At 48.0% G+C, this 12,318-nt stretch overlaps 1 protein-coding gene across 6 annotated transcripts in view; it reads right to left on the reverse strand.

Moving 5' to 3' along the window:
• Positions 1-612: 612 nt before the first annotated feature.
• Ogdh (oxoglutarate dehydrogenase) overlaps positions 613-12,318 on the reverse strand; it is a 75,718-nt gene continuing 64,012 nt past the window's right edge. For all 6 annotated transcript variants that reach the window (XM_036200454.1, XM_036200453.1, XM_036200449.1 and 3 more), the window contains 13 exons: positions 10,797-10,976; positions 9,823-9,975; positions 9,038-9,140; positions 8,635-8,763; positions 7,925-8,075; positions 7,521-7,648; positions 7,254-7,432; positions 6,838-6,909; positions 6,194-6,322; positions 5,248-5,320; positions 2,193-2,356; positions 1,826-1,980; positions 613-1,680 (listed from right to left, as the gene is read on the reverse strand). In XM_036200454.1, coding sequence (XP_036056347.1) covers positions 1,560-1,680; positions 1,826-1,980; positions 2,193-2,356; positions 5,248-5,320; positions 6,194-6,322; positions 6,838-6,909; positions 7,254-7,432; positions 7,521-7,648; positions 7,925-8,075; positions 8,635-8,763; positions 9,038-9,140; positions 9,823-9,975; positions 10,797-10,976 — 1,737 coding nt within the window. In that variant the 3' untranslated portion in view covers positions 613-1,559. The remainder of the gene's footprint in view (positions 1,681-1,825; positions 1,981-2,192; positions 2,357-5,247; positions 5,321-6,193; positions 6,323-6,837; positions 6,910-7,253; positions 7,433-7,520; positions 7,649-7,924; positions 8,076-8,634; positions 8,764-9,037; positions 9,141-9,822; positions 9,976-10,796; positions 10,977-12,318) is intronic.

The following is a 12,318-nucleotide window of genomic DNA, read 5'->3' on the forward strand; positions in this document are numbered from 1 at the left end:
GTGTGAACAATAAAAGCCAATTTGAGTCTAAAAAAGCAGACCGGTGCTGACCACAGACAGATGCAATTAGTGCTCTGTCCTTCCCACCTCTGAGAGTATGGGCCACTGTTCCCATCCCAGGACATTCTCCTGGGCACTGATGTACTTATTAGAAGTGCCTCAACCCAAGCTACATGGCGGTGGCAGGAGAAAGGACATGCTGATGGTACCAAAGGCCCAGGCTTGGGCTGGTGCTGCCTAGAGAGCAGGGTCTGGGGCTAAGGCCCCAAGCCCTAGGACCTTTGTTGGCACAAGGTCTCATATCCAGGTTGGATGAGCTGTCAAGGCTTTAAATTTGCAGGCTGAAAGACAGTCATTAAGATGAGCTCACCAGGAATGCTGACTCAGATATAAAAGCTCAGTCCAGAGTACAAGGTACTGTCTAGGCAGAGCAGCTAACCACCCACTTACAATGACTGCTGTCGCCCATGAATGGATGTAGAAGGCTGTGGGGCACACATCCAGTAGCCAAGTGGCAGCAGGCACTCCCTCCCCAATGGGAAGACTGCTCCCAAGCAGGTAGGAAGGACCGGCTAGTGAGGAGGTGGAACACACAGATGACAACAGACAGGCTGGCCATGATAACTTAGTTTATGGGTCAAGCCGATGCAATGCAAAGTTGGTTGTCATTTTTATCATTTCTTTTTTAAACGAAAATAAATAAATCAGATCTGTCCCTTTCAAGGTCAAATGAGGGAGGAAGGGCAGCTGGCTCCTTGGGTCACCGTGCCCTTAATCACTCATCTCCTGTTTTGACCTGCCTTGGCACAGTGAAGGAAAGGATTTATCAACTGCTTCCATGTGTTCAAGGGAACAGAAAGAAAATTAAGTGGCTAGGGGATTAGGGAGGAGGGAAGAGTCAGCAGGACCAAGAGGCAGCCAGTGTCTGGGGTTGGAAACCAAGGGAGCTTCAGGACTCTATTCAGAGCCAATCACTTCAGGCATGGTAGCCAGGGCAAATTACCACACACAGTCCAAAACCCAAGAAGGGTAGCAGAACTGGACCTAACTTTGTTGCTAAGGCCTTTTTAACTGCTCTGTTCCATTCTCCACTCACCCAACAGCAGAACCTGCTAGCTATAGTTCCTCCATGACTTCTCAGTTTGGCCCTAGCAAGACGAAGCTACCCCTGGTCTTGAATCTGTGGCTTGCTGGGTGCCAAGGACTGACTACTAGTACCCTGGGAAACCACAGGATTTCTGTTCCAACCCCAGAGGATTACATACATAGTGAGGATGGGTAGGGCCAGAGCTGCCTTCCCTTGAGGGGACCTTTTGTCATCCTGCTTCTTATCGCCCCCATGGAAGGTGTGCAGCCTGAGAGAGGTCAGCACAGGCCAGGCAGTATCTGGCCTAGGGGCAGCTGAACACTGGAGTAGAACAGCCTGATTCCTATGAGAACGGGAAGGGATGTGGTACAGCAAGGCAGAAGTGTGGGCAGTGCTGAGGCACTGTGCTTTAGTTGAGAAGCAGAGAGCATCATGGACATGGGGGCCATGGCCTGATCAACTCCAGGAGCATCTAAGAGAATTTCTTGAAGGCGTCCAGGTCAAAGGCTGTGTCCAGGAAGCGCTGCAGCTCCGTCAGGTGGGTTTTCTTGTTGCCAGTGGCTGGAGCAGCTGCTGGGTCTCGGCCAGCATACCTGAGAGACAGAGAGAGAGGGAGCAATGAGGACGACAGTCAGAGGCGAGCCCTGCCTGGTCTTCTCTAGCTTGCTCCCAGGTTAACTGCCCACCAACCTGAGGGAAGGTTCTACAGGCTTCACAATCAGGGGACTTGGGCCTTACCAGACAGGCTTGGCACGGTCAATGGTGGTCCGAAGTCTTGGCTTGACATAGTCATAGTAGCCTTGGTTCTTGTGCTCTTCCTGGCACCAGGCCAGCTCAGCATTGGGATACTTCTGTGCCTCCTTCAGTAGGAGGTCGAAGGGGAATGGTGATAGCTAGGAGACAGCAGGGTTGAAATCAAGGACTGAATTCAGAGGGTGGCTAGGGCTAAGCAAAGGGAGGCTGAATTCCAGAAGGGAAAGTCTTGTGGCTATTGCAGGTGGGGAAGGTTGGAAACCTCAGTGAACGATTTTCTGCCAAAGCACCATAATCCAAATACCCCACAGGTGGGACACTGACACCCGGTTGCTATACCACATGCTCTCACCTGCTCAATCCTTGTAATAGCCACCTGCTCTGTCATGCCCCTGGCTTTGCGCTCTCGGGTGAGGTCATAGTACACCTTGCCAGTGCAGAAGAGTAGTCTTTTGACATTGTTTGGGTCCTGAGCTGCAGGGCCATCTTCTGGGATCACACGATGGAAGTGGGTTCCTGCAAGAAAATTTCTACAGCTAGGCTGGTTCTTTCTCCAAGCCTATTCCACAGCTGCTGTGCATGAGCTGAGGGCTGTCACACAGTGGCAGCGTCTGTGGCTTCTGAGGGTTAGAGATACTTCTCTCTCATAAGCTTCTGATACTTGTGCATTTGCTCAGACTAAGAATGTTGTAGAAATGGGTTTGGGGATGTACATCTTTAACTCTAGCACTCAGGAGACAGAGGCAAGTGGATCTCTCTAAGTTTAAGGCCAGCCTGTTCTACATAGTGAGTTCCAGGAGAGCCAGTGCTATGTAAGAGAGACTCTGTCTCAAAAAAACAACCATCTGATGGCTACTTATACCTTACAAATTTACAAATAAAATAAAGTTAAAACATCCAAGAGACTGTTTCCACGATTAAACATTCAACTGGGAAATGACAGAGTATACAGATGAAAAGTCCATGGAAAAATCATATTCAGGCTGGGTGCTGGTGCCACACACCTTATTCCCAGTACTTGGGAGACATAAATCATATTCGATGGCCAAGGACTGGAAACTGTTTCTCTGAGGTCAAGAACAAAGCTAGCAGGTCCACTCTTGCTAATTCTACTCAACACGCTACTGGAAGTCCTAAACACAAGTGGGCAGGAAAGAAGATACACTGACATCAAATGGGGAGTGGAAAGTGAGGGTGACTTATCATGCAAACCTGACCTGAGTTCAGTCCCTGGGGCCCTCACAAAAGTGGAAGAACCTTCCAGGCGTTGGTGGCGCACGCCTTTATTCCCAGCACTAGGGAGGCAGAGGCAGGCGGATCTCTGTGAGTTCGAGGCCAGCCTGGTCTACAGCGCAAGTTCCAGGAAAGGCACCAAAGCTACACAGAGAAACCCTGTCTCGAAAAACAAAACAAAGAAAACAAAACAAAAACTCAAGGGACAATGAACCACCAAATAAAGTTTTAAGACAAAACACAGCTCAGAGGAAAACTTTCAAAACGAACGACAAAAGCTACAGTAAACAACAGTGTGGCACTGACGGGGCCTGTAACCCCAGCACTCGGGAGGGAGGCAGGCGGATCTCTGTGAGTTCGAGGCCCGCCTGGTCTACAGAGCTAGTCCAGGACAGGCTCCAAATCTACACAGAAAAACTCTGCCTCGAAAAACAAAAAAATAGGTGGCACTGGTATAAAGACAGACACACAGACCAGTGGAACAGGACACAGAATAGAGTACACACATGGCCAGATTAATTTTCAACACAGGTGTCAAGGCCATACCACAGTGAAGAATAGTCTTCACAAATGGTGCTGTAAAGCTGGAAATCCACATGCAAAGGAATGAAGTCAGGATCTGGAAGGACTATTTGTATACCCATGTTCAAAACAGTGTTACTTACAAGAGCTAAAACAGAGAAGCACCCCAAGTACCCACCAAGCACAGGTGGATAAAACAATTGCAGCAGATCCATAACATAGATTGCTTCTCAGTCTTTTGGGTAAGATCAAGTGTGTAGAACGGAACACTCCTCCACCTTAACAAGACAGGAAATGATGGCTACACTATACCATGGATGAACCATAAGGACATTATACTAACTGAAATAAGTCAGTTATAAAAAGACCAATACAGACTGAGCACTCCTATTCTTTACATTCAACATCTGAAAACTCTCTGAATACCAACATGACATCTCAAGTAGACTATTCATCTGCCATGTGATGGGTTACAACTACAGCACAGGTACAACGGGAACAGTGATTTTCATTACATGTGTACAAAATACACATTAAGTGCACTCTACATTTAGATTTGGGTTTATACAAATATTTCAAAACCAGGAAAAATACCAGATCCAAAACATCTCTGGTCCTAAGCATTTTGGAGAAGGCTGCTCAGCTTTACTGTTTGATTCTAGTTAAAAAATAGAATGTGGTTGTCAGAGAAAGAGCAGGAAAGTGTGGGGAGTACTTAGTGGGTATAGGGTTTCAGTTTTACCTAATGTAGCTCTACAAATAGATAGTGTGATGGCTGTACAACAGCAAGAATGTTCCTCTATGCACAGAACACTTAAAAATGGGGAAGACAGCAGATTCCATGTTATGTAAATGCTACCACACACAAAGAGCAAACAAGGGCTGGAGAGGTGGCTCAGCGGTTAAGAACACCGACTGGTCTTCTGGAGGACCCGGGTTCAATTCCCAGCACCCACATGGCAGCTAACAACTGTCTGTAACTACAGGATTTGACACCCTCACACAGACATACATGCAGGCAAAACAAATAAATAAAAATAAGTAGAAAACAGCAAACAAGAGGTTTGCTGTATAGAAGACTACAGGGGCTTGGTGGTTGAGAGGAAGCAGTCTTCTTGGCCTCATGAGGCCCAGGAACATCTGGGTGGCTACAGGCTGTTTAGCACCTGCTTCTCACTTTCCAGGTGGAGATCTCCAGCCACAGCCTCCTGTCTCAGCAGTGCCGCTGGCATGCAAATCTCCCCCCTCCCACACTCCCATCTTCTCCTAACTGTGAAGAATTTACTCTGAGACTTGTCCCTGAGCTGTGGTGAGTCGTCACATGCATCTATTTGTGATCCTAGATGCACAGTGGTATCTCTTTTTGTTGTTTTGTTTTGTTTTAGACAGGGCCTGACCATGTAACTCTGTGGAACATGCTGGCCCTGAACTCAGAGATGCTCCTGCCTCTGCCTCCTGAGTGCTGAGATGAAAGACGTGTGCCACCATGCTCTGCTATTTTAATGCAGTCCCAGGGGCACTCACAGTCAGAGGTCTGTATCTCATGACTAAAAGTCCAGAAAGAGCCTCAGGAGATGGGTAAATACAAGTCCGGTAGCCCTACAGATAGCAAAGAGCCCCCAGAGCTAACACCTATGTCCCTCCACACCTACCTGGAAGCATCTCATCAAAGCTAGTTCGTGCCTCAGGGTGGCGCAGCAGGGATTTGGGAGTGAAGACGATTAACTGAAAGGCAAAATATGCTCACAGTAGACTATATTTTAAAGATTCTAGAATAAAGGTACAAGGTAAGGGTCATCTAAACCTTGATCTTTGATACACAGCCAGGACAGCTTGTCTTCCAGATCTCAACGGGAGACTCACAAAATACAGGAAGAAAAAGGTATTAATTTCTCTGCTATTTACCTCCCCTGGGTAGGTATTTAGTCTCCAGGGCTATCTTCCTGACCTGGTACCTCTCCTTGGTGAGCTGAGCAGCTCCCAGGTAGTCTTAAGGATAAGACACCTTTAGCCCGTCTAAAGCGGAAGGTCTGTTCTGTCTTGTGGGCCTGCAGGCTACTTGGGGCACAAAGCTGGAAGCCTTAGCTTTGTATCTATCCTTTGCAGTACCCAGGGCAGCAGGGCCTTCTCTGTATCCTTATCCCAGACACCCTCTTTCTGGTCATTTTGTCCGCTTGCCTTCCCCACACAACTCCTACTCACACTTCAACCTCCAGCTCAAAACTGCTCTATGGGGCTCCTGGAACTCCTTGGTCCCTGCTGGGGCTTAACATTTTCCCAGTGCTCAGCATACCTACATGACAACCTGTCTTATCTCTCAATATACCATGACTCTACTTGATGGGCTGAGGATTGTACTTTGTCGGACTCTCTTACATGTGGTCTAAGAGCATGTCACGACTCTCAGCCTGGGAGTGAGAACGTGCAGTTCCCTGGCATTCTTAACAACAGGACCTGGCTTCCTGAGACTATATCTCCTCCTTATTCCCTTTTAGGTATCATCCACCCAACCTAGAGAAAAAGACACTAGGGGAGTCCTTCCTTGTGTTAACACAGGGAGGCCAGAACCCTGGTGGTTCTGGAGAACCCAGCACTGACCGGCTTTCGGAAGGGCAGCAGGATCTGTCGTCGAAGCACATGGAAGAAGTTGCCAGGGGTGGAACAGTTGACAACAATCCAGTTGCAGTCGTATAGCTGATTGATGTCAAAGTTGTTTTCCTGCAGGTCCTGCAGTAGGAAGGAAATGTTAATAGTTGAGAGCATTCTGCGTGGGAGAAGGGTAACTTAGAGCAGAGGGTCTCAGGAGGTCTCACTGGAGACTCAAGGACCCACTAAAGACTGTAAGGAGCAGGCTCCGCAGGTTCCCAAGTCCGAACCCATTTAACCCTTGGCAGTGGATGTGTGGAATACAGGAGACATAGGTGCTAGCTACAGTTTAGTCTACTCTTCCTAGGAGTTCTGAGTTCTTTACAATTAGTCCTATTTGAACCATAGCAATGACAATATCACTAAGAGGTCAGGCTGAGGTTTCTAGGCTTTCAGTAACAGCAGGAAACAAATGAAGTAGCCTATTCCAGGGAGATCAGAAGGCATGGGGCCACATTGGTCTACCCACTCTGATTCCTAAGCCAGAGGGAGAGTCAGCTGAGATCTGACCCTTCTGGACATCCAAATGGAATTCTTTCCTACATGCCCCAGGCAGTAGGAAAGAGTGTCAGAGTGTCAGGGTCTGCTCTACTCACAGGCAGGACATCTGGGTCATCATTGCACATCTGCAGAAACCGCTCTGGGCGGGCAGAGGAATGCTCTGGACCCTGGAACCAGACAGACAAGTTAGTTTGCAAGTTCTCACATGCTGACATCTACTGGACTTGCTGTTTCTTTCTCCTGATGTCTTCCCATTCCTGCTAGCAAAGCACAGGACAGCAGGGATGAGGAAATTGAGTGCTTGAAAGACTGAGTAGCATCAGCACCATCTGCTGCCTGTTTAGGGATGGCCATTCAGACCACATGCTGATGGGCCACTCTTGCCTTTCAAAGGGCTATCTAGTCTTCCTATCAAATGGAAGCACCAATAGAACCCTCTTGTCTTTGGGATGGGGTCCTGGACAGGCCCTTCCCAGGTCTTGAGTTTGGGGGGCAAGGGGGAAGCTCTCACCATGCCTTCCATGCCATGAGGCAGCAGGAGCACAATGCCATTCTGCCGCACCCACTTGGCCTGTCCTGGGCAGATGAACTGGTCAATGATGCACTGTGCCATGTTGTTGAAATCACCAAACTGGGCCTCCCAGAGAACCAGAGCATTAGGGCTAGCCATGGCAAAGCCCAACTCAAAGCCTATAATGGACAGAAAAGGAAGAAAGACATGTTCAGGACACCAGGCAGGGGATCCAGAAGAGTAAGGTGGGGCTGGGGTTGGCCTTACCCAGGACACCATATTCAGACAGTGAGCTGTTGCATACGGTGTAGGGGGCCTGATTGGGCCAAAGGTGGTTCATGGGGATGCAGGTTTTTTTGTCTACATTCTGATCATGGAGCACATGGTGGCGATGGCTGAGGAAGGATGACAAGATTAATAAGCAGGAGTACAGATATTGGAACCAACCACTTGAACCCTGACGCTCTAGTACCCACTGTGATAACCTCTCTTTCTAGCAGATAGGCTTCAGAGTAGAGCCCTCCCAGCATATAAACAGAGCAGGCACACAAAACAGGAAAGGGTGGGCAGCCCTGACACTGAGGATGCAGTGACTTCTGGAAATGAGTTTAGAGTACAGACATCAAAGCCCTTCACCTCTGTTTCAGACTGACAGTAACTACTTCTGTTACCTGAAGGTGCCCCGCTCCACATCCTGGCCACTTAGCCGAACATGGATGCCCTCCTTCAGCAGTGATCCGAATGCCATATATTCTGCCAGGGCCCAGTCCACAGTCCGGTTTGTCACTAGCTCCTTCCGAGTCTTCAAGATCCGGCTCAGCCCTGCAGAGAAAGAGAGTGAGATGCTGGGCGGTGGTGGCGCACACCTTTAATTCCAGCACTCGGGAGACAGAGGCAGGTGGATCTCTGTGAGTTCGAGGCCAGCCTGGTCTACAGAGTGAGATCCAGGACAGGCACCAAAACTACACAGAGAAACCCTGTCTTTGAAAAACCAAAACCAAAACCAAAACCAAAACCAAACAAAACAAAAAACCCAACCAACCAAACAAACAAAAAAGAAAGAAAAGAAGAAATAAATAAAAAGGAGCCAGAGAGAGCACTCACAGTACTGGAGGTACAGCTCATGTGGACACCTTACTTTCTGTGTTCCAATGACACAGGCAGAGCCTCTATCACCCAGTGTGAGGACAGCAAAATGGTGACCTCTTAGTTGCTTCTCTGCTTCTTTCCAAGTGAAGGAACTTGAGTGTTGTGGGGGCTGAGTCTACCAATACACCCAGTGGGCTCTAGGGGAGTTTGTACAGTACATGGCTGGGGACACTATCTTCAAGAGGTACTGATCTAGACCACTGTTTCCACACACAAGTGCAGGGTTGGTTACCTCCATGGATGGTAAAGTTCTCCACAGGTACAGAGCTGGCGACATTCCCAATATGGGCCAAGACATCCTCCTCCAGGCCAGTGGAGGGGCAGGACATGCTCCTGGGCTGTCCATCCAGGGTGAAAAAGCCTAGGAGAACAAAGACATGCTGAGGCATGCCATCTACTTTGGAAGGGACATCTGCAGAGCAGACCAGAGTAACAGTTCTGCTTTTCTAGGAACTTCACCACAGTACCATATGGCTTTGGATGGTCTCCTTGGGGACCACAGAGGCCTTGCTGAAACGGAACATTCACCTTGTGTTGCAGGACAGAAGAGGAGAGCGGAGCTCTGTCTGGGAAGAGGCCTCAGGACTCCACCCGATGTACAAGGGGTCTAGCTGGGGTGACAGCCACTTGCTTACCAGGCCATGGGGAGTCCAGCCAGTGCTTGATGTGCAGGATCTTCTCATCTTTGGATCTGGTGAAGGCTTCTTCACAGATCTTATCATACTTGGAGATCTCCTCCTGGAAGAGGGGTGGACACACACAGCTAACTGAGTGCAGCACACTTGTGTTGTGTCGGCCTGTTACACCCTGGCTTTCCCGTCCCTCTGTACTTCTGCACACCCACTACCCACCGTGTGTACTCAGAATTACAGACTCTGACACCTGAAAGAGGCCTGTCATTTCTGCTCTTCAATCCCTGTATCACGTGGCTAGAGATTCTGTTTAGTCTGAGCCCCTGAACCGAACATGTTCCTGAGAACTGGCTCAGTTTTATGTGTTTGTTAAAGACTAGGCTTTAGAGCTGTACCTTCAGCAGCTGTCCATTCTGGGCCCTCGCCCCATCCCATGTGTCTAGAACTGCTGCTCCTACTGTCCACTGTGACAGAATGCTTGGTACAGGCCTTATAGGATATTGACTAAGATGAATGGACCCTGGCTCATCCATCTCTCTACCTAAACAGCCTGTGTCAACAGAAAGAACTATTGGGGTAGCCCCTACCTCATCTCTAGAACATTTTTCTCCACTTCCAATAGATCTGCTCTTTAAAAAGCACCTTGGTGCCCCAGACCCTCAAAGAAGCTGAAATGCTAAAATGCTACAGTCAAGACTTTCCAAGGCTTCCACTTGGGTCCCAGAGGAAGACTGGCCTAGGATGATGATCTCTAGTTTGCCCTAGCACAAAGGCCTGCCAGGACATACCTCATATTCGGGCTGGTTGACGACACCCTGGGATACCAGCAGCTCTGCATACTTCTGAAGTACAGGCTTCTGCTTGCGGATCTGCTTGTACATGAGTGGTTGTGTAAACATAGGCTCGTCCATCTCATTGTGGCCATTGCGTCGATAACATACCTAGTCAGAGTAGCAAGAGAGGACTATGAGAGGTTGTGGTTGGTCTGTGGAAAAGAATACCTAGGTGTGTGTATGTGTGTGTGTGTGTGTGTGTGTGTGTGTGTGTGTGTGTGTGTATCTGTCCTTTCAAATGTGTGATGCAAACATGGCTGATATTGCTTTGCCTCAATTTATTTCCTCTACAGTTAAGATTTCGATTTTCTTTAATTTTCTAAATTTATTTTTTTAAAGATTTATTTATTTATTATGCATACAGAAGAGGGTGCCAAATCTCATTACAGATGGTTGTGAGACACCATGTGGTTGCTGGGAATTTAACTCAGGACTTCTGGAAGAGCAGTCAGTGCTCTAACCTCTGAGCCATCTCTCCAGCCCCTCGATTTTCTTTATTTTACATGGTGAACTTGTTCTATCAGATGAGACATAACGAGAGTGACTTGGGAATACAAATTTTTTTTTCATTTTGTTTTGTTTTCTTTTTTTTTTTTGAGACAGGGTTTCTCTGTGTAGCCCTGGCTGTCCTGGAACTCAGGCTGGCCTCGGACTCAGAGATCTACCTACCTCTGCCTCCCAAGTGCTGGGATTAAAAGTGTGCGCTACCACTGCCTGGCACAAATTATTTGTAAAGCAGTCTTAGATAGGACCAGATGGATCATATAGCTCCCACTGAGGAGTATTCAGAAGAGAGCCTATGTCTCAATACTCTGGAACCAGAGGATCCTCCCTGAAGTATGACATTACAAAGCTCCAAGGTGACTTAGCGAGAGTAAGGGGATAGGCAAGACACCCTGCTTGGACATGCTTACCCTGGCATCACTTACCAGATCAACAACAACATCCTTGTGGAAGGTGCTTCTCCACTCAGCTGCCACCTTGCATACATACATGACAGCCTCAGGGTCATCTGAGTTGACATGAAAAATGGGGGCATTTACCACTCGGGCCACGTCAGTGGGGTAGGGGGAGGAGCGGGCCATCCGAGGGTCTGTGGTGAAGCCAATCTGTAAATATGGAACACATGATCAGGAATCAGGGTATCTGGAACTGGAAGTACAGGGTACAGAGAGTGGTAGGCAGTGTTGGGCATAGCCTATACTTTCTGCTGGGCTACAAAGAATGTGTGCCCCGAGTGGCTTGTTTGCTTACGCTTTGTTTGTATTCCTATTCTGATAACAAAATTCATGTGTGTTTAACATAGGGAATAGGCTGTAGTATTAACTGGTTTCTTTTTTTCAAGACAGGGTTTCTCTGTGTAGCTGTGTCGCCCTGGCTGTCCTGAAACTTGCTCTGTAGACCAGGCTGGCCTCCAGCTCAGAGTCCAGTACTGAAGCAGAAAAGAAAAGATGATGTTAGCCAAGCTATGCACTTTAGAGAGGCCAGATTGCTTTTAAGTCACCTCCCTTCTCACCCCGATTTCTTTGTGTGAGTGTGGCATACTGTATGGCTTGTTCGCACGTGGGTATATGCAAGTACACTGTGTGCAGGCTAAACATCAATGTAAGCTGTCTTCTTGTCTCATTGAACCCGTAACTCACCAACTGGCAAGGCTGGCCAGCTAGATTCCTCCTAGTATCTGTCTGTCTCTGCCACCCTGATATTAAACTCACGAAGGTCCCTCTTAACTAGTAGAGCAGCTATGTTGTCAACTGAAGTATTTCCCTAGTCCCCTGACGACTACTACTATTACTATTTTTTTTTTTTTTTTTTTTTAAAAGACAGGGTTTCTCTGTGTAGCTTTGCGCCTTTCCTGGAACTCATTTGGTAGCCCAGGCTGGCCTCGAACTCAAAGAGATCCACCTGGTTCTGCCTCTGAGTGCTGGGATTAAAAGCGTGCACCACCACCACCCGGCCTATTTTTTTTTTTTCTTAATTGTTTTTTGAAGCAGGGTCTGACTATGTAACTCGGGTTGGCCTGCAACTCATTATGTAGACCTAGCTAGCTTCAAACTCTCAGGTCTACCTGTTTCTGCCTGTCAAGTGCTGGGATTAAAGGTGTGGTGCAGCTGGGTACAGCTGAAATCCATGGATATTATATGCAGAGAAAACACAAAACTCTGAAATTGTTCCGCACTGTGGAGGCAGAAAGGATTTTTATAAATGAAGCTAGCCTGGTCTACCTTGAGAGTGCTCGGTTATCTGGGGTTACAGAGTAAGAGCTGAAGCACAAGCAACTATACAAACAAAACAAAGTTTCAATAGCGCTCGTCTATAAGCCAGCAGCTCCACTCACGGGTATGCACGTAGCCAGGACAACTGAGAGGAAGGTCTTAAAGAGTATCTGCACGCCCACACTCGCAGCAGCATCGTTTGCAACAGCTTACCCTGGAGAGGCCACTCAAGTTT

Source organism: Onychomys torridus, chromosome 10 (assembly GCF_903995425.1).
Source record: "Onychomys torridus chromosome 10, mOncTor1.1, whole genome shotgun sequence".
Taxonomy (NCBI): Eukaryota; Metazoa; Chordata; class Mammalia; order Rodentia; family Cricetidae; genus Onychomys; species Onychomys torridus.